At 36.2% G+C, this 27,264-nt stretch overlaps 1 protein-coding gene across 1 annotated transcript in view; it reads left to right on the top strand.

Moving 5' to 3' along the window:
- The window catches only part of MORC3 (MORC family CW-type zinc finger 3), a 63,652-nt gene that overhangs the window by 26,689 nt on the left and 9,699 nt on the right, over positions 1 to 27,264 (top strand). The window contains exons 2-14 of the mRNA XM_006886726.1: positions 85 to 157; positions 1,727 to 1,859; positions 3,560 to 3,774; positions 4,238 to 4,385; positions 6,359 to 6,509; positions 9,149 to 9,277; positions 9,436 to 9,555; positions 13,101 to 13,198; positions 22,827 to 22,931; positions 24,452 to 24,574; positions 24,681 to 24,755; positions 25,793 to 25,838; positions 26,655 to 26,824. Coding sequence (XP_006886788.1) covers positions 85 to 157; positions 1,727 to 1,859; positions 3,560 to 3,774; positions 4,238 to 4,385; positions 6,359 to 6,509; positions 9,149 to 9,277; positions 9,436 to 9,555; positions 13,101 to 13,198; positions 22,827 to 22,931; positions 24,452 to 24,574; positions 24,681 to 24,755; positions 25,793 to 25,838; positions 26,655 to 26,824 — 1,586 coding nt within the window. The remainder of the gene's footprint in view (positions 1 to 84; positions 158 to 1,726; positions 1,860 to 3,559; positions 3,775 to 4,237; positions 4,386 to 6,358; positions 6,510 to 9,148; positions 9,278 to 9,435; positions 9,556 to 13,100; positions 13,199 to 22,826; positions 22,932 to 24,451; positions 24,575 to 24,680; positions 24,756 to 25,792; positions 25,839 to 26,654; positions 26,825 to 27,264) is intronic.

Genomic DNA, 27,264 nt, shown 5'->3' with positions numbered 1-27,264 from the left:
TTCTAGAACAGAGAATTATATTAGTTTGTATTCTTTTAAAAAATCCAAACCTGGGTTAATTTACATGAATCTGCTTTGTTTCAGCTCTGCCCGAAGTTTTTACATACAAATTCTACTAGTCACACTTGGCCATTCAGCGCAGTTGCTGAATTGATAGGTATGTAAATTGGAATTTCAGTTTTTTAATTTCTCTTATGTGTTGCTGACACTTGAAGTTTAAAAAAATTATGGAAAAATGATAGATAAATGTAAAGAACCTCCAGTGAATCTTGATTGGTAATGTATTTATTGATAAAGATGCACAAGGATGTCATCTGTTCAGAACACTGCTTAGCCTTTTCTGATTTAGTTCATAATGTTTAGCAGTTAAATAACTTTGTCTTGGTGGTAAAGAGTTGGGTTGCTGATCTAAAGGCACATGATTCAAATCCACTAATAGCACCATGGAAGAAAGATGAACTTTCGCCCGTGTAATTTACAGACTGAAAACCCATACAGGAGTCAGCCATGAGTCAGTTCTCCCTCAGTGGTACATAACAACAATATTTAGGTTTAATAAGGTATTTCTATTGAAAATATATCTTAACTCTGATAATAAAAGAAATGTGCTATTATAAAATAATAGTCATGTTTTAATAGTATAAAAGAATAAAATGCATAATTTTCAGAGTAGATTCCTTTTTCGGGCATCAGTAAGTAGGAAGATTAATATTCCTTTGGCTCACCTTTTAGCCAGAGTATCCCAGCACTTCAGGCTTGTTTGAGTGTGCTTGCCTGTTAAACCTTGGAATGGATCTGCTGTAATACTGTAGGTATTCATGGTCCTTTTCTTTTTTTTTTTTTAAATGGCAACTCAAAGGATCTACCTGGAATTATTTGGTGAAGCCCTAGTTTAGGATCAGAGCATCTGAAAGTCATGATGCTCTGTGATGTAGCAAATTTAAATTTTTTTATGAAGACAACATCTTTCAATAAATATTTTTTTAAAAGATTATCTGATTTTAATTGTAGACTACCTTAGGGAAGGTATTTTTCTTAGACCATTATATCTGTTGCATTAAGAACATTAAAATATACCTAACAGTATTATTTTCAGTCAGTCAGAGATGATTTTTAAGTGGGTCGTAGATACTACATAAGTTGATTTTATTACGGTTACCTTTAAAAAATATTCCCCCCCCCCTTTTATACATTCCTTAATTTTGAGAGAAACAAGGATGATAGAATGGAATCACTACAGAGATAATAGTAATAATAGAGGAATAAAGCTACCATAAACTTTGGTTAGTTTGAGAAGAACCACAATTTGGAGACATGCAGACGGTAACTCATAAGCCAGGTAGCAATAACTACTGCCTATCGTCCTTGTCAATTTGTTGACACTCAGCTCAGTTTCCTTTATGATAGCAAGACAAGTTCTTTGGACAGAGATGTCCTTGTTTTAATCATCTTTCTTCCTTTACTCCTTTTTTATGTAGTAGGTTTCAGTCTTAACCCCTTGTAACATATGGAGGACATTAAATGAAGGTTAAATTTGTAATAGTGAATGATTATATAGCAGGATACAATTTAGTTTTGTATTTTCAAATCTAAGTTTCTAATAAATTCAGCTTTTAAAATGTCCTTCAAGAAGACACCTGTTCCTTGTTAAAGGATTATTCAGCAGTATTTTTTTCCCTTTAAAATGCAGAATCAAAGTTTCTCAGTAAAAACTTTTATTTCCCAGATAATGCTTATGATCCTGATGTGAATGCTAAACAGATATGGATTGACAAGACGGTGATAAATGGCCATATATGCTTGACATTCACTGACAATGGAAATGGTATGACTTCGGAAAAATTACATAAAATGTTAAGGTATGTAAAGTCATTGTTTTAGAAGAAATGGTTTGTATTGAAGATGGGCAACCTCTTCCTCTTAAGCTCTACAGTCTCAGTAACTTGCTGGAAGGCCACTATGAATTGGGATCTGCTCAACAACAATGGGTTTTTAGTAGCATATTGTTTGTCAGTTGTTTATACTTTACTGTAAGTTAGTCTTTTTCTAATTTACATTGACTAGAGTTCTTTAAAACATCACTATTTTTGAGGGACAGAGCTGTGATGTCTTAGTGGTAAGGAGTTGCATTGCCATTCCAAAGGCATGAGGTTAGAATCCACCAGCTGCTCTGTGTGTCTGCTCCCGTGTGATTAAACTCTGACAACCTGCTAGAGGGTCAGCTATGGGCCAGGCCCCAACCATATCAACAACATTTTTTTGGGAGAGGGGATACTTTTAAAGCAATCTAAAACATGAGATAGCATGAAAGAAATAATATTTCAGAACAAAATGTAAGCATATGCCTGAATGAAAGCGAAGTTAATAGTGTAGATAGAGGGTAGAAGAATTGGGAAGCCAAAAACCTTTCTGGTATTCCCCCACATATTCTTTATGCTACCAAAAACTCAAGTTGACTCCACTAGTTGACACTCAGAAGTGGCTGATACCACAAAAGCCACCCTGGAGGTGCAATGTGAAATGTATCAGGCTGCTAACGCTTAGTTGGTGGTTCACTTCACCCAAACACTCCAGGAGAGAAAGGTGGGACTCCTCCTCCTGTAAAGATTTACAGCTTTTGAGCTGGAAACTGGATAGAAGGTGGCAGTGAGTTATAACCACTTAGATGACAGTGGGTTTGTTTTTTGTTTACATAAACTTAGAACAACGATGTCAGTCTGGAGACTAAAGTACTCCTGATACAGGCCATGGTCTTTGTAATTACTTGCTATGCATCAGAAAGCTGGACAATGACTAGGGATAATAAAAGGAGAGTTGATGCCTTAGAGCTGTGATGCTGGAGAAGAGTATTGAGTATACTGTGGACTGCTAGGAGAGCAAACAGGTTTATCCTGGAGAGGCTGAAGCCAGGCTGCTCCTTGGAGGCAAGAATTCTAAGCTTTGTCTGACATACTTTGGACATGTTGCAAGGCAGGATCAGTCCTTGGAAAGGGACGTCATGCTTGGGAGAGTGGAGGGACGGCACAGGAGAGGAATACCCTCAATGAGATGGATTGATTCAGTCACTGGAGTAATGGGGATAGGTGTGTCTAAGACAATAAGTTTGGCTGAGGATAGGGCAGGGTTTAGGGCTGTTATACATAGGGTCGTTATGAGTCGCAGGCTACTAGACGGCACTTAACAACAACAACAATACTTAGGACAAGGCTTGTATTCTCATTTAAAGAAAGTTATACTTGAGGTGAAATTTTAAAATACTTAGAGTTCAAATTATAATCGAGATATTTAGCCCATGTGTGCAAGGCAATGAATTACTGTGTTGGTACATGTAATCTGTATGTCCCTGTGATGTAGATTTGATTTTCCCAATTTTTTCCTTCAGAAAGGAAAGAAGCATCACATAGATTAATTACCACTAGATTATACGACAACAAAGAGTGACACTAACATTCTAACCCAAGCTTTTTATTTGGTGTTATGATTATTGAGTGAAAAAAGGAAGATTCTTGACTGTTATTCTAAAAAATCCCAAACAAACCAAAACTTTCTTTCTTTTTAGCTTTGGCTTCAGTGACAAAGTTACCGTGAATGGTCATGTCCCGGTTGGATTATATGGGAATGGCTTCAAGTCAGGTTCTATGCGTTTGGGTAAAGATGCAATCGTTTTTACCAAAAATGGAGAAAACATGAGTGTGGGCTTCTTGTCTCAGACCTACTTGGAAGTCATCAAAGCAGAACATGTTGTTGTCCCAATAGTGGCATTCAACAACCATCATATCCTTTTGGTAGAAACATGCTAAACTATTTGATTCGTCTGACTTCTGAATTCTTATTTATAATTTCATCTTCCATTCCAACTCTTGTCCCTATGTACTACTTAACATTATCCCTGAATCTAAGTACTCACATTTTTCTTTTCTCTGTTGCAATGCTGACATGAAAAGGCAAGCTTAAAGTACTTGTATTTTTTGTTAGCTTTCTGTAGTGCTCCTCTCTTTATATAAGTCTTATTTTGGACTTACAACTTTTGCGATTCGTCATGAAAATTTAGCTAATGGTCATAAAAAAGCAAGATATATTTTTATTGGCTTTTTTTTTTGTGGTTCATTTAAAATTGAACTGCTATATTAAAACTTAGAACAATAATTTGGGAAATAGTTTTCTGTTTTTTATTGTTTTCTTAGCATGGTAATTGTTAAAATATGTTAATAGTTTAAATCTTTAACTTAGGATATACGACAGATGATTAATTTAACAGAATCAAAAGCAAGTCTTTCTGCAATTCTGGAACATTCTCTGTTTTCTACGGAACAGAAATTACTAGCAGAGCTTGATGCTATTATGGGTAAGAAAGGGACGAGGATCATCATTTGGAATCTTAGAAGGTAAGTATGGGAAATCAGGTAGTTGACTGCTTAGAAAGTGAAGTTCATTGTGTCTATCCAGTGTAAGTGTCAAAATACGCTGAGAAATACTCCTTTTATAACCTAGTTAATGTTTTGTTTTATCCTGATTTTTTTTTTTAATTATTTTGTGTGTGTGTATCATCACTTGACTACTACAGGAGGAGATTGTCCTTCCTTCACCAGCAGAGCATCTGGTAGAGTTGAACCTCTGGGATTGTGGTACAACTTCTTGCTACTAGGGTACCAGAGCTCCCTTCTATCCTGATTATGTTATGGGAGTCACTTTGCTAAAAGTAAATTTCTTCTCTCTGCCATTTACTCTCCATTAGTAATTTAGTCTTTCTTTGTTCTAAATCCAAAACAGCACCAAGACCAAAAACTCAGCTGACAAGTCCATGTGAAATTTAGGGAGATAAATCTTTGCTCATTCTTAAAGCTAAACATTGCTTAAACCTAACAGTGATTTAAATTTGCCGTGGTGTAAAAACCAGATCACAGAGAACTGAGGTAACCTAGTGTTAAGCTGTGTTGCAGTCTGCAGGCACTTTTGTCCAGTATACTAGCTACTTCTTGGGAGAATGATGGACATTCTCCCCTGTAATTTACTGCCTCTAAACCTCCTGGAGGGTCAGCTAAAGGAAGGTTCTGACTGGACAGCAAACAACACGGTGGAAAAATGGTCGAGGGCTTGGCTACTAAAAGAACAGTCAGTAGCTTTAATCCAGCCACTGGCTCTACAGAAGAAAGGCCCACCAATCTGCTTCTGTCATTTTAGAATTTCGTAAACTTTAATGAACACACTGAAGTCACTCTGTCAATAGCAGCAAGCATGATTAAGCACCTGGAGAGAAAAATAATCCAGATGACATTGTTATAGTGCTATAAAATTTACAGTGTTTTATTCTGTGAGCTTCTTTCCAAATAAAAGTGGAGCTTTGGTTTAGGATTATTAATATGTCATCCTAAGGGATAGAAGACATTGAGACACAGGAATAAAGCATATATGTAGGTCTAATACTAATATGGTTCTTTTTGACTATCTGGATTCTTCCCCCCTTTTTTTCCCTTTGTTTTTACCTCCCTGCTTCTCCTGTTGGTGTTTTAACAACAACTTTTGTATTTTAAAATTATTTAGATTCACATACAATTATAAGAAATACAGAGATACCGTGTATCTGTTTCCTGGGTAACATCTTGTAAAACTGTAACACAATATCATAGCCAGGATATTAACATTGATTTAATCAAGATATAAAGTATTTATAACTGCAAGGATCCCCTTCCTACAAGGATTCTCTAGCCTTTGTATAGCTACAGACACTTGCTTTCTTTTCTCCTTTATCTCCTGATAACTTTTAGTTAGTTCTCTGTTTCTTTAATCTTATCATCCAAATGTTATATAAATGAGATCATACAGCATAAAACCTTTGGAAATTTGTCTTTTTCACTTTATTTAGATTCATCCAGGTGGTTGTGTGTTATCAATAGTTTGTTCCTTTTTGTTGCTGAGTAATATTTGTTTAACCATAGTTTGTTTAACCAGTATTATCTTGAAAAATAAATGTTTCCCAGTTTTGCATAGTACTGTTAAAGCTTCTGTAAACATTTGTGTTTAGGTTTTATAGAAATATACTTGTCATTTTTTGGTCATAAGTGCCTAAGCCCAAGTGTAATTGTTGGTTATTGTAGCAGTTGCATATTTAATGTTTTGAGAAATTTCCAGCTGTTTTTATTTTGCATTCATGTAAAATGTATATTCATAGTACACAAATGTGCTATTTTACATTTTCACGTGTCTTCTTGAATTTCTTTGAGCCCTCCTTATCACTATATGTAGTGCTTTTTGTTTTGCCACTTATTTTTCATATATTATTTATTATTCATTTATTTCTTTGTATTTACAGTATTTATCTTTTTTGGTTACTTTATAATGTCTTAAAAATATTTTACAGCTATAAAAATGGAGCAACAGAATTTGATTTTGATAAAGATAAATATGACATTAGAATTCCTGAGGATTTAGATGAGACAACAGGAAAGAAAGGGTACAAGAAGCAAGAAAGAATGGACCAAATTGCCCCAGAGAGTGACTACTCCCTGAGGGTATGTATTTGACTTCATCTCAGCAAACAAGAAAATCAGCAAGAGCTTTTATTTCCCACTTGTGTATAAATGTTACTAATGTCAGAGTCAAAGTATCTCATAAGTGAACCAACTTAACTAAACTTTTTATGGGTACACTGGTTGTTTTATGTGCTTAGAAACTCTTCTCATTAATTTTTGTCTGTTGTCAGATCTAATAATACCTGTAATTCTTTCACTATATGGTTAAGTTCTTTGAATCAGAGCATGTGATAAATAACTCTGGGATTTGACCATAAAAATTATATAACATTGGTGAATGATACTCATATAACGATGATTATAATAATGAAAAATTTCTTATTTACTCTGTAGTAAATTTTCTGTGTAAACTTTTACGAATTTGGGGGGGGGGGCGGGCAGTAAAGCTGAGGCTGTAGTTGATAGTTAAAATTTTTACCATGTTAATTTTCTGAGGTCCTAGCAATTACAGTGGTGAATATTGGCAGTTTCTGGTCTTCCTATTGTTATTATGTTCTGTTGTTGTTGTTAAGCACTGTCTAGTTGAGCATGACTCATAGCAACCCTATGAACAAAAGACCTGAACCCTGTTCTACGACTATGTCATTTCTCTAAGTTCATAAGAGTTTCCAGAGGAAAAAAAAAAGAGTTTCCAGAGGCATGTTTAGGAAGTAGATGCTACTCCTGCTTCCAAGACTGTCTTAATTTGGGAGCTCCACCAAAGACTGTCCACCATTGGTAACCATTATGACATTTGACACACTAGTGGCACAGTGTTCAGCATCATAGCAACCCCAAGTTAGTTCAGTACAACAAATTGACAGACCAAATGCTGTACCACTTAGAAGAATTTTATTCCCAAACACAGTTAACACTTCACACTTGAGCCTCAAAACGAGAGAATTAGTCAGGCCCGCACTTTACACATGAGCCTCGAAAGTAGAGAATTAGTCAGGCCCCAACCAACATTTAAGTACAAAGGTCCTCCACCTGTTCCTTTTGACACTAAACAAGAGGCTTCCAGCCCACAGCTCATTGTTGTCTAACTCCAGTAAATCCAGTCAGCTCACACACAGTTCTGAAAGAAATAGAAACCAAACAGTCCACACCCAACCCACAACCAAAACAAGAGAATCCACTTTCCAGAATCCAACTCCTTTCCATCTTGTTGGAAAATCTTTCAAGTATTAAACATGTCCAGAATTGGAACAGATGTCTTTTTAGTGCACTGTGAAGTATGGACTATTTTAATAGATCAGTGAATTTCAGAAATAATAAAAATACTGTTTCTTCTGAAATTGGGAATCAGAGGGATAAGGATAAGAAAAATGTTTAAATTTTAGTTTTGTTTTGCATCTTTGTTGATGTAAGTCCGTAAGGAGATAAGCTGTTAACCCCAAGGCAGTCTCCTCCCGTGTGAAGATCAACTGTGAGTTAGTTTTAACGTGACATCAGTGACTTAAAAAGTTTTTCTTTTAAGTTACACAAGTGTAACATTCCTTCAGAATGTTTTGGACCTCTGGGAAAAACCATAGAGGAACATATTTTAACATGTATTAGGCAGAGAAATTTGGTCAGGATGCTGAAGTAACTGCTGAAGAAACATTATCCCAGAGGTGTGAGGTTCAAATCCACCAGATGCTCTGCTGGAGACGGAGGGGCAATCTCCTTTGGTACCTGTCAGATCCAATTTGACGGTACACACACAAAATAATAAAATTTTAAAAAAAAATTAAAAAAGAGAAATATTAATGACTGTTGGTGGTTATGTCTCAAATTTCTAAAAAACAATACTCTCATCCACTCTGTGTGTTAGTATATTATGTAAATGTTTTGGGGTCAAGCTTATATAATAGTCTTTTGGTTAAATTTGATCCAGGAGAACCTGTGGCCTAGTGGGTAAGGAGTTGCACTGCCAACTCAAAGACAGTTTGAATACACCAGCTGCTCCTTGGGAGAAAAATGAGTAGTCTCCCTTCCTGTGATTGATAGCTTCTGAAAACCTGTTGGAGGGGTGGCTATCAGTTGGTGCTAACTTAACAGCATTTGACAACAGAGCTTGCTCATTTTTTTTGCCCAAGTAAAACTTATTTTACTGTTTCTTTTAAAAAATTACAGATATATGTACTTGACAGGAAAATCTAAAAATGTTCTTTTTGTGCATATATACTTAATTTTTAAAACTTAATAATAATTTAATATCAACATCTTTATATAGGTCAGTAGGGAGCATTAGTGGTTTAGTGGTAAGGAACTGTGCAAAAGTCCATGGTTTGAATTCATCAGCTGCTCCACGGGAGAAATATAGGCAGTCTCCTTCCAGGCAGTTTACTGTCTCTGAAAACCTACTTGAGTGTCAGCTAAGGTCTGTTTCATCTCAGTGGCACATGGCAACAACAATATAGGTTCATGGATTATATTTTGCATTTTACTGACTTCGGTGTAATGAGCTAACTTTTAGTAAAAAGTAATTAAATTCATCATTAATACAGCTTTATAATTACATTATTATAGAGTTCATGAATCCTTTGTCAAAACAAGACTATTATTTTTCAGGTTAAATATATGATTAAATAGTATTGAAAAAAAATCTGTTGATAATTTTTGGAAAAGACCAATGCCGTCGTATGTCTTTGCAGGCTTACTGCAGTATATTATATCTAAAGCCAAGGATGCAGATCATCATACGTGGACAGAAAGTGAAGACACAGCTAGTTTCAAAGAGCCTTGCCTACATTGAACGTGATGTTTATAGACCCAAATTTTTGGTATCCTTTATTTGATATGGTAAAGACATATTGCTCAAGTTTATTCTCCTTACCCCTCTGCTCTTTTCTCAATTTTCTTCCTCCAACTTTGCCATTTCTTAAGTACTTTGAACTTTATGTTAAGTCATGAAATAAAAGCTTTTCCTTAACATTTTAAGACTAGAACAGTAAGAATTACATTTGGATTCAACTGCAGAAATAAAGATCATTATGGGATAATGATGTATCACAGGAATAGACTCATCAAAGCTTATGAAAAAGTTGGATGTCAGTTGAGGGTAAGCTATATATTTGAAAAAAAAATTGTATGTATTTTACAAGATACATGTTTAAGAGATGAGCCCAAAATAATTTTATTGTGCTTTTTACCTATGGCTTTTACATAGCAATATCTTTTTAATTGGAATAGCATTTGAACATAGAATACTTTTTCTTTTTAATTTGATTGAGAAATCCTGTAATGTAGGCAGGATATTTATTCCTTTTCTATTTTACAGATGAGGAAATTGGAACTTACTATTTACATAATATTCCCATGATTTTACAATGAGGATGGATCTCAGACACGAATGCATTTTTAACTATATCCAGTGATTTCTTTTTTTGGGGGGTGGTTTGTTGTGTACCATTGAATTGGATCTGACTGGCACAAGAGGAGATAGCCCCTCCTCCATTGGAGCCTCTGGTGGATTTGAACTGCAAACGTTTGGGATTACAGTACAGCTTCTTGCCAGTCGGCCACCAGAGCTCCCTTTGATTATTTTTTTAGCAGCAAGGATGGTGGCATACTTTGGACATGTTAATAGGAGGGTCCAGTTCTTGGAAAAGAACATCGTGCTGCTGGGAAAAGTAGAGGTCAGGAGGGAAGAGGGAGACCTCAGTGAGGTGGACAGACATGGTGACTGCAGCGGCAGAGATTGGAAGGCTGCACCAGTCTTTTGCTCTGTTGTACATAGGATTGCTGTGAATTAGAACCAAGTTGATAATACCTAACAGCAGGAACAACATTCGTCTTGAAATATCTGATAGATAATTTGCTTTTCTGCAAATTTGTTACTAAATGTATTAGCACTTTCATCCAAACTGCTCTGTTGTTGGTAAGATGGCTTTTTGGATGACAGACACTGCCCAAACATATCAGTCTTTTACATATTCCCACAGAGGGATGTTCTCCCCACCCCAGCCTCACTGAGTAGAGAGTAAGAGAGAACACATGTGTATGTTTAAATTACTGATAATTCTGAAAATCAAGTTTGGGATTTTCATGCTAGACATATTTTTGTTTCCCTGTTTTGTGCTTTTTTCTTTCATCTTATTTGAATGTAAGTCCTTAATAGAATTATGTGAATTATGCATATTGTAGGGAAACTCTGGTGACATGGTCCATAGGGAGTAGGACTGCTGAACCACAGGGGCCACACCTCTGACAGTCAATTATACCAGCAGCTTTGAGGGAAGAAGATGGGTTATCTCCTCTCTTGCTATTTACAGCCCCTTGAAAACCCACTGCAAGGTCAGCTATAAATAGGTTCTTACTGGATGACAGTGTCTTTTTTTTTGAGTGCGTTTATCCTGGACACTACTATAACTTTCTTTCACCTGTTTTTTTATGACATGAACCCAGAATGTGTGTAAAAAATAAGTTAAATTTATAAAAGCTGCTTTGCAATCACTAATTTCAGTCAGAAAACAAAGTTTGATTTATAATTGAAATATTTTTTTTACCAGAAATAGTCTATAAGGTGATAAAGCTTGATCTTGTAAAAATAGTCGATTATTGCCAACGTTTAATGTTTGTCTTTACCTGAAGATGGACTGAGGCTAATATTTACGTTCTCTAGATTTATATAGATTGTACATAGATGTCAGTACCTAGATGATTACTGTACTAGATGTTCAGGATATAAAAAGGAGGGTAAGATACAGAACATGTCTTTGAAAAGCTCAGTTTGATGAGGGAATGTAGAGCCTTAGAAAGGCTTTATGAAAGTTAGGCTTAAAATGAGTCTTGAATTATGTTGGGACATGTAGAAGAGATTTTTCTACTTCAAAGGCTTCTGAGCACTGTTCGTACATAGAGTTTCTGGAGGCAAGCCATTTTGGAAGTGGATGCTGCTCCTGCTTCCAGGCTTGATTTAGTCGGGAAGCTCCAGCCAACACTGTCCATTATGGGTGCCCATTACCACGATTGGCACATCACTGTCACAGGCTTCAGCATCACAGCAACCACGAGTTACCTCTGTATGGCAACGCACAGACCAGTGCTATACCACCTAGAAGAATGTTTGACAGGAAGACAATTTGAACCTTTGGGCTTAAGGCCGCCTCCTGGTTCAAAACTTAGGCCCAGGCTGGCTAGCCTCACTCCAGGGACAGAGCAAACCTGCACGTCAAACACATTCCCAGAAAAGCAGTCGACTCCAGAAGCTTGCCACGATTCCTGCACTCCCACCACCACGCTCCTGCCTTCTGGCAAGGAGAGCTTCCCACAAGCCTGGGAGGAGCCAGCCAAACCAGGAACAACATGGCCACTTCTTCCCAGCTGCCTTGGGCTTAAGGCCACCTCCTGGTTCAAACCCTAGGCCCAGGCTGGCTAGCCTCACTCCAGGGACAGAGCAAACCTGCACGTCAAACATATTCCCGGAAAAGCGGTCAACTCCTAAAGCTTGCCACGATTCCTGTACTCCCACCACTATGCTCCTGCCATCTGGCCGAGATGGACCTATGGGAATTTAAAAAAAAAAGGAATAGGAGAAAACAGGAAGAAGAGATTTCAAAAGCGAATAGGATCTACACTTTGAAGAAACCTTGTTATCGTGAGGTTAGAATATGATATGAGACTATTTTTACGGAAATTTTCATTTTATGAGTTAAGATACCCTTTAACTTCATTTTACTTTCTATATACACCCCGACTGAGAAGCAAGTTACTTTTGTGAAGAGAATACTTACGTTCATTGGTTTCTAGGTAATTAGATTATAAATAATACATGTTGAATTCAGTATTTTAGCCATTGACCTCTGCTGTAGAGGTAAGTTGACAATAGTCAAGGTTTTTCAGACTAAATCTTTATGGAAGGGACTGCCTGTCTTTTTCCTAAAGAGCAGTTTGTGAATTTGAACCATGTTGTTATTGTTAACAGCACAACACTATGCCATTAGAGCTCCTTATCTTTTAACTAGCAGTGTTTAAAAATAACTTTTAATTCAACCTATATGGGTTTTATTAATATTAACCATTAGTTAGATAAACAACTTAGGCAGCAAACTTAAAGAATATAATTAGAGTCTGTGCTAGGCATTCTGACTATAAAGATGAATTATTACTTTTGTTGTGTGTCATAGAACCGGAAACTCATAGCTGACATTGCAGTGGGTTTTCAGAGGCAGTAAACTGAATGGGAGGAGATTGCCCGTCCTTCTCTCATGGAGCATCTGGTGGATCTGAACCATGTACTTTTGAGATTGTAGCACAGCTTCTTACCACTAGGCCACCAGTGCTCCCTGAAGAGGAATTAGTTGATTAGATGAATTAATCTTTTTCCTTTTTGTAAAATTGGGGATAGTAAGTAGATACTTAAAAGTAGGCTTGTCACAGTGGAAGTGGTTTTGAGAGCTCTAGAGGGTTTGGGTATGGATCCAATTCTATGGGACATAACAACTAATATGTTTGGAATTTAACATTCAGAAAAGGAGATACATATGTTTTTTTGTAATGCCATGAACAAATTTCAGGGTTTTTTGTGCAATTATATAACTTTGTGTTGGGTTATTATTTTGTACACTGTGACTTATGCTTAAAAATGCTATTTTTATTTTTCAGGCAAACAACATGGGTGTTGGTGTAGTTGGAATTATAGAGTGTAATTTTCTAAAGCCAACTCATAATAAACAAGATTTTGACTACACTAACGAGTATAGGTATGTTACCTATATAAACTTTTTAGAAAGTAATTTTTCTAAGCAGAATTCTTTGCCATCTTGTGGACATTTTTACATTTTAATTAGGAAAACAATACGCCCACTCCTCCCTTTTCAATGTGATTATCCTCCTAAGACCAGGTCCTTAATGCTAAAATCAACTGAAGGCTGATTACGTGAGATCGCAAAATAAAGGATGACTCTGTAATTACACACATGTTTAACTATTGTATAACTGCCAAACCATTAAGAATCAGGACCCAGCCAAGTTGTCACATACACCTTAACTGTTACAGCCAGCTAGCATTACTTTTGGCTTATACAGGTGTTGGTTTTTGTAAGACATGTTTTTGTAATGTAGTGCACAAAATAGGTAATAGTTTTTACTATCCTGGCTTCAGATTATTGGATAATGTGGTAATAGGTAAGTGAACAGTAGGTGTATTGCAGCTATGTCGGAAAGTGAGTGAATGATGAACTTGGATAGAAACTATAACTATATTCTTGATCTCAGGTATTATATTGTGCTACTTCACAAATAACTCTATTCTACCCCATCTTTAGTGATAGCATTGAGATTCATATAATATAGAACAAATTCTTGCTTTATTTAATATCAGCATTTTTTTGTAAAATCATAAAATTCTCAGATTTTGTTTTAGAATAGGAAGTCTAAGATAATGTTAATGCCTTATGCTCCTTAAAAAATGGTGGTTAGAAGTCCAAATACAAGACTGTCAATTTTATTTGTAAATTTAGGTGGTACAATGTATGTACATTATGAAGTATTAAAAAGTCACTTAAACATTTGATAAAAACTGGAGGCCATTGTCAAATAAAGTGCAAGTAGTAGAAAGAAGGAAATAGTAATGAAAAGAGTGAAATTAATGAATTAAAGTATAATATGGAAAATCAAAATTTCAGTCAAGAGCAATCAACAGATAAGTAACAATTCCAGTTACTTGAACAAAAATAATTTTTAATATTGGAAATTTTTTATTAGAATTGTGGCTATACCAGTTTGTGTTCTCGCTAGTAATGAATTACACAGTTCCTCTTACTCCACATCATTGCCTGTGATTCGTGGTGTCACTAGTGTTTTCTATTTTAACTGTTCCAGTAGGTGTGTAGTGGAGTCGTGGTTTAACTTTCAGTTCCTTAATTATGTGTGTAAGATATTCTGGTGAATAAAGAGTTTAGCTGTCAGGCTCTTAAGCAAAAAATCAAAAGGTTGGATCCACCAGCTTTTCCATGGGAGGAAAATGGGCCATTTTATCTTGTAAAGTTTTACAGACTTGGAAACTACTTGAGGATCACTATTATGCTTATTTGCCATCTATGTATTATCCTTTTTATTTCATCAGTGTTAATAATTTTGTAATTGGATTGCTGAGTTTGGGTTTTTTTAACAATTAGAATCTGGGTTTTTAAGTGTTGTTGGTTTGTTATTTTGGTTTCTTTTTAATGTGTGTACCATCAAATCAGATCTGACTGGTACAGGAGGAGATTTCCTCCTTCAGCAGAGCATCTGGTGGATTCGAACCTCACATCTCCGGGATTGCAGTGCAGTCTTGCTACTAGGCCACCAGAGCTTGCCTAAATTTTTTCTTAATTTTTATTAGTGTGTGTGTGTGTGTGTGTGTGTGTGTACACGTACAGTCAAATCGGATCTGACTGGTACAGGTGATTGTCCCTCCTTCTCCAGCAGAGCATCTGGTGGATTCAAACTGCTAACCTCTGGGATTGCAGTGCACCTTCTTGCCACTAGGCCACCAGAGCTTACCTAAGAATCTTTCTTTTAATTGTCTTTCATTGTTGCACATTTTCTTTCCCTAGCCCTCCATGCCTCCCCCTTGTTCCAGATTGTTGTCCTATCTGCGGAAAGAACCGCTGGAGAAGCTCAATATCAGCTGTGAAAACTAGGCCAGGAGCTGATTGTGGTACAGACCACCAATTAACTCATATGCAAGTTCAAGCTGAAGCTGAGGAAAATTAAACCAAATCCACAGAAACCAAAATATGACTTTGAGTCTTTCCCACCTGAATTTCAGAACCATCTCAGAAACAGGTTTGAGGCATTGAACACAAATGAGCAAAGACCAGATGAGTTGTAGGAGGCTATCAAGGGTATCATCCAGGAAGAGTGCAAATGGTCATTGCAAAGACAGAAGAGGAAGAGAAGACCAAAATGGATGTCAGAAGAAACTCTGAAAATTGCACTGGAGAACAGAGAAGCCAAAACACAAGGAAAGATTCAAGATACTAAAGAGTTGAATAGAAGATTTCAAAAGGCAGCACGGGATGACAAAATGAAATATTACAATCAAATGTGTAAGGAGTTGGAGTCAGAAAATCAAAAGGGCTGAAATCGCTTAGCATTTCTAAAGCTCAAGGAACTGAAGAACAAATTCAAACCTTGAGTTGCTGTAATCTGCAATGCTTTAGGCAGAATATTAAATGATCCAGGGAAGTAGTATAAGAAGATGGAAAGAATATACTGAGTCACTGTATCAAAAGGAATTGGCAGACAGAAGAATTTCATGAAACAGCATGTGAGCAAGAGCCTGTGGTGATGCAGGAAGAAGTTCAGGCTGCTATGAAGGAAATAGCAAAAAATAAGGCCCCAGGAATAGATGGTATATCAGTTAACATATTTCAGCTAACAGATGCTGCCCTGGATGTGCTCACCAAGTTGTGCCAAGAAATCTGGAGAACAACCACTTGGCCAACAGACTGGAAGAGATCTATATTTGTTCCCATCCCAAAGACGGGTGACCCAACAGAGTGTGGAAATATAGAACAATATATTGTTGATTTCACATGCAAGCAAAATTCTACTGAAGATTATCCAAAAATGACTGGAACAGCACATCAGCAGAGAACTGCCAGAAGTCCAGTCTGGGTTTAGAAGGGGTTGTGGTACTAGGGACATTGTAGCTAATGTTAGATGGATCTTGGCTGAAAGCAGGGAATACCAGAAGAATGTATATCTGTGTTTCATTGATTATGCAAAGGCGTTTGACTGTATGGATCATAACAAACTGTGGCTGACTCTGAGAAGAATGGGAATACCAGAACGTTCTAATGTGAAACCTATACTTGGACCAAGAGGCAGTCGTCAGACCAGAGCAAGGAAACACTGCATGGTTCAAAATTGGGAAGGGTATATGCCAGGGATGTGTCCTGTCTCCATACCTTTTCAACCTGTATGCAGAACAGATTATCCGGGAGGCTGGGCTCTATGAGGAGAAGTGTGGCGTCAGGATTGGTGGAAGATGATCAATAATCTGCATTATGCAGATGATACAACCCTGCTTGCTGAAACTGAGGAGGACCTGAAGCGCCTGCTGCAGAGTGTCAAGGACTGCAGCCACCAATATGGACTGAGGCTTAATGTCAAGAAGACAAAGATTCTAACCACTGGATCAATTGGTAGCATCAGGATGGATGGTGAAGAGAGGGAGATTGTTCATAGCTTTAGTTTGCTTGGCTCCACAATCAACACTCTTGGCACCAGTAGCCAGGAAATTAAAGGCGCATTGCCATGGGAAAGTCTGCTGTTAGGGACCTCTCCAAAGTACTGAAGAGCAGTGGTGTCTCTCTGGAGACCAAGGTACGCCTGATACAGGCCATGGTCTTTGCAATCACTTGTTACTTGTCAGAGAGTTGGACTAGGGATAGAAGGAGAATTGCTGCCTTTGAGCTGTGGTGCTGGAGAAGAGTATTGAGAGTACCATGGACTGCTAGGAAAACAGATTCATCCTGGAAAGGGTTAAACTGGGCGGCTCCCTGGAGGCAAGGATTCTGAGGCTCATCTAACATACTTTGGACATGTTGTAAGGAGAGACTGGTCCTTGGAGAGAGACTTCATGCTTGGGAGGGTGGAGGGACAGCGCAGGAGGGGAAGGCCCTCTATGAGGTGGATTGATTCAGTGACAGGTAATTGTGATTCGTGTATCAGAGACAGTACGATTTGCACAGGACAGAGCAGAGTTTAGGGCTGTTGTACATAGGGTCGCTATGAGTCGCTTGCTTGACGACACATAACAACCACAACATATTAAAAATAATTCCTAATCATATATTTCCAACTTTCCGAGAAAGTGCCAGACTACTTTCCATAGTACCATTTTACACATCCACTAGCAGTGAATAAGAGTTCCAATCTCTCTACAGCTTTGCCAGTCTTTGTTGTTTGCTGCCCTTTTGATTGTTGCAGGGGTGAGATGATATAACAATGGTGTGGATTTTTTAAAAAGGTCATCAAATACATAATTTAAAAAAAATTTTTATTGTAATTTTATGAAAGTTTACAGAAAGATTGGGTATTCATTCATTGTACTTTGTCCTCCCTCCTTTACTCCCTCCTGCCATCAATTTTGCAGTGCACCTCTTGTTCCTGATTGTTGATATCTATATATTTAATAAATTCCTTTCAGAAAGTTCTTCCCCTCATCTGTTCCAGTGCAGTGGTCATTATCTATTCACTCTTCTCTTATTCTCCCCTCACTACTCTGTGTCAGTTCTATTTTATAACAGCAATGTTAAGCAGTGTTTGCCTTTTTAAAAAAAATTTTTATTTTATTATTTTTTGCGCATGAGGAGAATGTCCCTTCTTCTCCAGCAGAGCATCTGGTGGATTTGAACCACACACCTCTGGGATTGCAGTGCAGCTTCTTGCCATAGTATTTGTCCTTCTATTACACATATTTCACTTAGTATCATGTCTTCTATCATGTCACCCATGTTGTGTAAAAGTTCATTGTTTTTTTCAGTGTTGTGTTGCTATGCTATAGTTTTTCTTTCCATTTGTTTGTTGACGGTTACTTTCATTTATTTGCTATTGGGAATATACAGCATTTAACATTGGTGTGTGTACATCTGTTGAGTCACAGCTCCCATTTCTTCAGAGTTTTTCCAGTAGTGGAATTGCTAGGTTATATAGTATTTCTATTTCCAACTTCCTGAGAAAGTGTCAGTGACAGACATAAATGAATAGAATAGAATCGAGAACCTAGAAATTAGCTCATCTACCTGTGGTCAACGGGTTTTTGAGAAGGAAATGAAATCAATTAAGTGGAGAAATGACAGTCTCTTTTTTTTAAATTTTAATTTCTTTATTTTTCATTTCAGTGAACATGTACAGATATTTTAGAATTCCATTCATTCATTGTTGCACCCTTCTCCCCGCCCATCCCACCTCCACCTCTCCCCTGTTTGCTCCTCTCCTTGAAAAGTGAAAGAAAAACTCCCCCATTGGTACATAATCCCCCACGCACCTCCCCCAACCCCAAATATAATCCACTCTGCAACCCTCATTGTGTACTCCTACGATGAACATAATGCCCTAAAATATAATACTTTAAAACTGTTCTCTCCCCCATAGACTTCAGTGCCGTAAACATGTTTCATCCAATTTTTCTCAGTCTTTCCCCCACCCCAATGCCAGCCTCATTCTACAACAGTGGCACCATATAGCATTTGTCCCTTTGTGACTGTGATACCTCACTCAGCATGTCTTCCAGGGTCACCCATTTTGAATAATATTGCATGAGTTCCTTGCTTTTCAATGCAGCATAGTATTCCATTGTCCAAATATACCACAGCTTCTCTACCCATTTGTTGATGGGCATTTAGGTTGTTTCCAACTCCTTGCTATTGTAAACAAAGCCGCAATAAACATGGGTATGCATATATCTACTTGGATGTCGTTTATGGTCTCTTAAGGGTATATTCCCAGTAGTGGAACTGCTGGGTCAAATGGTAACTCTATTTGCAGCTTTTTGAGAGAGTGCTACATTGCTTTCCACAGTGGTTGCACCATTTTACACTCCCACCAACAGTGAATCAGGGTTCCAGTCTCTCCACAACCTTGCCAGCATTTGTTGCTTGCTGTTCTTTTAAATTTTGCTAGTCTTACTGGAGTGAGATGATATCTCATGGCTTGATTTGCATCTCTCTCAGAGCTAGGGATTTTGAACATTTCTTCATGTGTTTGTTGGCCATCTGAATGTCTTCCTTGGTGAAGTGTCTGTTCATATCCTGTGCCCATTTTTCAATTGGATTATTCTCCTTTATCTTGTTGTGGTGCTCGAGTATTTTATAAATTCTAGATATAAGTCCCTTGTCTGACATGTCATTACCAAACACTTTTCCCCAGTCTGTGGCTTCCCTTTTTACCCTGTTAGAGAAGTTTCTGGATGCGCATAGGGATTTGATTCTTAGAAGGTCCCATTCATCTATTTTATCTTCTCCTGGTTGTAAATTTTTCAGAATAATGACAGTCTCTTTAACAAATGGTGTTGGCAGAATTGCAAAACCATCTGCAGAAAACTTAAGCAAGACCACACCTCACAGTATGCACAAGCCCCTATTCAATCAAAGACTATAAAATTAATCAGAGAAAAGCTAGGAACAACTCTTGAAGCCATAATCCACCGCATGAACAGACTTTCAGACATAATGAAAAATCTACAGCCAGGACAGAATAAATTAGATGAATGGGACCTTCTAAGACTCAAAGTCTTTGTGCACATCAAAAACCTTCTCCAACAGGATAAAGAGGAAACCCACAGACAAGGAAAAATATTTGACAGTGACATGTGATAAGAGACTCATACTTATCATTGATATAATACTTAAGCACCTCAGTAAGAAAAAGGTAAATAGCACAATGAGAAAATGAGCATAAGATATGAATAGACACGTCACCAAAGAAACTCACATGGCAAACAAACACGTGAAGTGTGCAGAATCTCTAGCTATCAGAGAGATGCAAATGATAACAACTACAAGGTACCATCTCACCTCAGCAACAGTAGCAAAGTTTAACAGGGCAGCAAACATCAAATGCTAGCGGGGTAGTGGAGAGATTGAAACTCTGATTCACTGCTGGTGCTGATGTAAAGTGGTTTTTGTATTGTTGAGTTTAAAGAGTTCTTATTTACGATGTCTTTCATGAGAATTATGTTTTTCAAATATTTTCTCTCTAGCTGTGGCTAGTCTTTTCATTCTCTTAGTAGGATCTTTTTATTTTATGGAGTCTAGTTGAATAATTTTCTCTCTTCCTGCTTTTGTTTTTGGACTTGTATTTAAAAAATTGGGAAAAATCCCTGTAAGTGTTCATTAAAACTAATAAAATTTAATAATAAAAAAAAATTGGGAAAAATCATTGCCAAGTTCAAGGTCATCCAGACTTCTCTCTTATTGCCTTTCAGTTCTGTTTAGTATTAGGATCCATTTTGAGTTAATTTTTAAACATTTTTTAGTTGATCTTTTCAACTAAATGTGAAGTCTTTGTCTAGATTATTTTTTAATCTCATTGCATACATGTACAATTGTTCCAAAAGCATTTCTTAAAAAGACCTCTTTCTCTATTGAATTGCGTTTGTGTGGTTGTTAAAAGTAACTGGTTATATTTGTATGGGATTTTATTCTAGTTTCCAAATACAGTTGTCTGTTCAGTCTTGCTGTTTTCATAATTGTTATAATTGTAGCTTTATAGTAAATCTTGAATCAGGGAATGTTAGTTTTCCAACTCTGTTCCTTAGTATGTCAACTAGTATTCTGTGTCTTTTCATTTAGGGCAGTTAGTCAAAGTACTGTAATGGTAGACATTTGACATTACTGCATTGGTCAGACCCCTGAGGCTGTACGACAAAGCTTGCACCCTAGTGAAAACAGTAGACTTTAGTTGTTAATAAACCAAATAGATCAAACTCATTAATTTTGGGCTTCTGAGACTCAATCTTAACTGGAGAATTCTGCCTATCTTAGCCTCATAGAGTGGCTGGTGGATTCCAACCACAGACTTTTCCATTAGTTGCTCAGCATGGCACACCAAATCACCAGGGCTCCTTTTATCTACAAATAGTGATATAAAGTAATAATCAGTATTGGCTTATCAGATACAACACATGAATCAGCCTTAGTGTTGTGGTGGTTAAGCTCTTGACTGCCAACTGAAAGGTCAGCATAAAAGGTCGACTTGTCATAGGTTCCGTGAGAGAAAAACATTGACAGTCTGCTCCCATAAAGATGAAAGCTTGGAAAACTCTTATTTTAAAGAAAACATTAAAAAGCTGTTCTGTTTGTTTATAATCTGGGACTCAGTAGCACACCCATACTCATTCATTGCCATCCATTTGGAATTGACTCATTGTTCTTTCTGCGGGTGGATTTGAAGTGACAGCAGGACTGTGTCTGCCAGCAGAGCTCCCTAAGTGGCACACAACAACAATGCAAAATTTAACAATACACCACAAAAATTTAAAATGTGAAAGAAATACATAGTGTAGGGAAACATACTGAACTCGAAATCTAGCCTTTTAAAAAAATAAAACCTGTTACTACTGAATTTAGTGCACTTACAACAGCTCCATATGTTAAAGAGTAGAACAGAATAAAACTATAGTTGTCTTTCCAGACCTTCTGTAGAGTAACTGATTGGTTTGAACTGCTAGCCATTCAGATAAATGATCAGTCTCAAACTCTGCTAACATGTAAAGCTCAAACACATCACTGCCGAGTTGGAAGAGACTCATAACTGACCTTCCATTGAATTTCCAAGGGTATACATTTCAGGGGATGAGATTTTCCATCTTTGTCCCGTAAGCTGCTGGTGGATTTACTCAGCCAGAGAGGTGTGGCCTTTAGGTTAGCAGAGGAACTCCTGATGGATTATACCACCGGAGTGACCATATATGTGGTTGTTATGTATCATCATGCTCATAGCTGACCCTCTCGATTTTCAGTGGCAGTAAATAACACAGATGATTGCCTGTTTTCTCCTATGGAGCAGCTGGTGGATGTGGACCATGTGACAGCGCAGCATTTTAATCTTAAACCACCAGAGTTCTAAATCCAAAATAATTTATAGAATTAGAGTTAAGTCAAGCTCTGGTGGCCTAGTGTCAAGAAGCTGCACTGCAATCCCAGAGGTGTGCAGTTCAAATCCACCAGATGCTCTGCTGGAGAAGGAGGGACAATCTCCTCCTGTACCTGTCAGATCCAATTTGGCGGTACACACTCACAAACAAATAATAATAAAAAAAAATTAAAAAAAAATTAGCGTTAACAAGGAAACTAGTTAATTAATGTGTATTCCAATGCTTCGGGCTAAAAAAATATTCAGAAATCAGTTGTATTTGTATGTATCAGCAATAAAAAAAATGAAAAATTTAAGAAAAAATATCTTGAAATAGCATAAAAATATTTAGGAGTAAATATAGAAATAAGCAAATATCTATCTCTGTGTTGCAAAGAAAAACATCAAGACTTAAAACCTAAACAGTTGAATATGCCAGCTTCATGAGTTGGAAGTCTAAATATTACAAATACAAATTTTATTTTTGACCAAATTTATATCTCAAATGCTATTCCACTAAAAATATGCAGATAAAGTGTAGTGTACACTAGCTTGTTTATTATAAACATGTAGAAATATAGAGGGCCATAATCATTAAAGAATGAAAAATGAGAAGACATACATTACTAAAAACGCTAATTATAAAAGTATAATGAACATTAAACTGTCCCTATGCTCATTATTGGTTACTCTTTTTTGTTCTACAAAGGTTTAATCTTTACTTTGTATTCCTAAATTTATTTTGTGATTTACTTTTTTAAGGCTTACAATAACAGCATTAGGAGAGAAGCTTAATGACTATTGGAATGAAATGAAAGTGAAGAAAAATTCAGAGTATCCTTTAAATTTGCCAGTGGAAGATATACAGTAAGTACAATAAAAGCAACCTTCAAAAAAAAAAAAAAACAAAACCAAAAAACAACCAACCTTCTGATATAAAAAGATACTAGAGAGTTATGTTCTATATTGTTTCTATAATCTTTTTACTATAAACCCATATTAAAAAATTCTGAACCAGTAGTATACCCCAAGATGAGTGATTATATAAGTATGGATATAAAGATAAAAATTCACAAAATAGTACTTAAATTTAGATGTAATGCTTGAAATAATTTCTTTCTTTGAAAAATGCTAGTCTTGATTGCTTAAATTGATTTTATGTTCAGTGGAGTGGCATCTCATAAATTGGAAAACTTTGGTTTAGAGTAATGATTAGAATCATTCATTTGAATCTCTTTGTTTAGATTCTAGCTCTGGTGTGCAAGAAGCTGTTCAACTCTGAATGTTTCATCTTCTTAGGTGTAAATGAAAACCTTAACAGTGCTTACTTTCTAGAGTTGTGAAATAAGTAATGTGATGTCTGACAGGCACTGTAGTAACAATCCTACCTGTGCATGAAGATAGATCTGTGTAATATCAGTGCGTTTAATACATAAAGGTTTTTCTAAGATATATAGTACATGAAAGATAAGCTCAGTATAAGTTCTCCATGATATTTTTAAAAATATCCATAAATAAATAAATGTATAGTTTTACAAACCTAGAAAATTTTTGTAAGGATTGTAAAAGAAATCAAACTTTTTTTTTTAAGAAATCAAATTTTAAGCTCCTGAAACAAGCACTTATTTGAACTTTTTTGAATTTATACATGCATTAAAAACTATGTTTAAAAGTTATTGGTATTATGAATATACATAAATTCTTTATGGAGTTATGGCTGTTTTAAAATAAGGAAGATTAAAAACATGCAAATTTAATTGGGAGTATGTTTCAAACTCATAATGCACTCAAATTCTTTGCTCTCAAATCAGAACTGATTCAAAACTGACCCTCCAGCGGGTTTTAGACTCTGTAAATTGCGGTGGGGGAGACTGCCCGTCTTCTTTCTATGGAGCCACTTGGGGATTCAAACTGCCAGAGAGACACCACGTTTGGGATGGCAATACAGCTTCCAATGATAGGCCACCAAGAGCTCTAGGGGAAGTTGCTTACAGGTTAAAAACGTGCCTAGATAATAAGAGAAAATTGCTTAAATTTTATTAATAGAACTTAATTTTCTACATTTAGATGTTTTATTGTGCTAATAAAGGAACTAGATTTGACATTGCAAGTATTAATTTTTTAAGTTATTAGACGTACCTTTTAAGTAGTTTCCATTACCACAAATAAATTTAATCATGTTAATATCTAAACACATTTAAACGACTTTGTTCCAATTGGTCTGTGAAAGTAGACTTTTGAGAGTAAATAAAATTAGTTGCTTATAAAATTTCAAATTGTTACATAACAGAATTATCAGGGAAGAAAGTAAATATTTTGTGATGGAAATGATACAGAATATCAAGTTATTTTGAATCTTTAGTTCTAATAATTTGTTCTTATTTTAGGAAACGTCCTGATCAGACTTGGGTTCAATGTGATTCCTGTCTAAAGTGGCGAAAATTACCAGATGGGATAGATCAGCTTCCTGAAAAATGGTATTGCTCCAATAACCCTGACCCACAGTTCAGGTACCATATAGTTGGTAGTACCCTTTTTGGCAAGGCAGAAAGTCCTTGTTTAAGACCTTGTTTAAGGTGCTAGTGATGTGTATTCCCGTGTGATTTTTCTGACTAGAAATTGTGATGTTCCAGAAGAACCTGAAGATGAAGATTTGGTACATCCCACATATGAAAAAACCTACAAAAAGAAGTGAGTGTTGAATTAGTGCAGGGTGGGAAGGTAATAGCATTTGTTGATTTGCAATGACAAAATCTATAAAATGTTTTGAGAACAGAGTAGTTCATATCTTTAGGTCACACATAGATGAATTTTAAGTGAGAATTACCCTTGAAGAGGCACTCTGGTTACACAGTGGTTAAATGCTTCTCTACTGATTAAGTGAAAGTTTGGCAATTCATACCTACCCAGTGGTTCTTTGAGAGTAAGATCTGTCAGTCTATTTCTGTAAGGATTATATAGCCTAGAAAACCCCATTTGATAATTTTGTTCTTTCACGTGGAGTCATTTTAAGCAGAAGTGGACTCTAGTGTCTAACAACTACAGTCTTTAATAAACTTGTTGGGAAATAAGGAAGGTAGTGCATTTTTTAACATTAGATATGATATAGTACTATGGAAGCTCAGACAAACTGATTGTTTCTGATTAAGAGAAAAGAAGGTAGAAAATAGAATAATTTCCAAAGGAGGTAACACTGTGCTGTGAATGATAGAGTGGAATGAGAATTTACAAAGATTGAATTATTCAGTATAATTTAATATATAAACAATAGAAATGAGAAACCAAGGTGGTATAGATAAATTGGGAAATGATAGCCCTATTGAATTTTAGACCAATTCAACATGGAAGGTTGAATTCACTTATATTGCCATATATTAGAGTTAAAATTGACTCTATGAAGGCTAACATCAACAAATTCTTAAAGATAAATCCAGGAGCATGATTAAGGGTAAAAAAAAAAACAGTTAAAAGCCTACTGTTTTATTCAGTTCAGAAAACTAAGAATAATACCTGTGGGGAGAGTAAACTTTAAGCAGCAAACATTAGAGTTACTGAAAAGAAAGACAAATATTTCCTTTACTTAAGGACTTGCCATTGATTATAATGAAATTGAAGTAAGTTTTGGGGTACATACCTGACTAATGCCACAGTAAACAGGCATGTGTATTGCTTAAAAAGTAATAATTGAAGTAAATTTAAATATGTTTATTTTCATCTTTTCTTTAAAGAGACAAGGAAAAACTCCGAATCAGACAACCAGAAATAGTTCCTCGGGTAATTAAACTTTGTATTGTATATTTATTCCTTTTAATAAGTTGTGAATAGTTTTAATAATTACAGAATTTTAAGTGTTGAGATGTATATATATTGAAATGTTCTTAATTATTCATTTCATTTCTTTCTACCCCTCCTTAATCTTCTTTGAACTCAACATCTTCATTCCAGTTGTTCATTGTTATTGTTAAATTAGATATTTCTGAGGAAAGTGAAACCCTATTAGAACACTGTTAGGAGAGCAACAGGGAAAAATTCACATAACTACCCCAGATGTAATGCTCCAGTCCTCACCTAGACAAAAGTGACATTCTTTTACTTTTCCTTTGTAGATTACTGCTTCACTGGCCCTTCCATTTCTCTGAATGCTAACTGGTATTAAGGAGCATGTGCTAAATATATGAGTAGGTAGTTGTAGCCTCATGTAAGAAGTTTTCTTGTATATATTAGTTTTAAAAGACACTCTCTCCCTTTGTTCTTTTTTTTTTTTAAACAATGATCCCTTTTATATCTCAGTAAGGTTTTTTTTTCCATTAAAAATGGCAGACTCACTAAGTTTTGATAACACTGTTAGTAAACCATTCTGAAAAGGGTAGATAGTAAATATTTTAGTTTTTATGAGTCATATACGATAACTATTTGATGATTTGTTTCCTTTTTTGGTTGTGTGGTATTTTTGGGGTTTTTTGCCCCACTTTTTTCACAACTCTTTATGCAGTTAAGCTACATGTTTAAGATGGTTTGTAATGTCTCTGGAATAAGGCATGGGTAGACTATACTGTGGATTGTTCAACATTTCTCCCCATCCCCTAGCAGATTAATGCTGAGCTTTTGTATCGGACACCTCCTGCTTCAAGTCCAAGCTTTTCTACTTTGAAGGAAACTGTTCCAAGAGGACATCTTTCAGAAGCAGCACATACATACACAACCACGAGACTTCTAAATAATAATCGAGTTTCACCTCAGTCTGAACCTGAGAGCAGTAGGTCAGTAATTAAAATGTGCTTTTCTAATTCTGAGACTATTAAATAGAGCTTTTAACACTCCTAAGACAGTGATGCAACTCTATCAAATTATAATTCATGTGAATGTAAAAAGTATTAAAAATAAGTTAACTTTGCTTTATTGTTTGAATTTAAACCCTGCTCTACTTCTGCCATTTTCTTGAATCACTTTGGAATTTGATGAAAGTGTGCAGTATGAAAGGTGCTACTTTTAAGATGATTACTGTTGTTTGTTGTTGCTATGTGCTGTTGAATCACTTGTGACTCATAGTGACCCTATGCACAACAGCCCTAAACCCTGCTCTGTCCTGCGCCCACCTCACTCTCTGACACACTGAATTGCATTAACCCAGTGACTGAATCAGTCTCTTCAAGGGTCTTCCTTTCCTGTGCTGTCCCTCCACCCTCTCAAACATCATGTC

Source organism: Elephantulus edwardii, unplaced genomic scaffold (assembly GCF_000299155.1).
Source record: "Elephantulus edwardii isolate Elephantulus edwardi_28Jun2011 unplaced genomic scaffold, EleEdw1.0 scaffold00051, whole genome shotgun sequence".
Lineage (NCBI taxonomy): Eukaryota > Metazoa > Chordata > Mammalia > Macroscelidea > Macroscelididae > Elephantulus > Elephantulus edwardii.
Note: the sequence above shows the minus strand (reverse complement) of the source record. Positions and strands in the feature narration are given on the sequence as shown.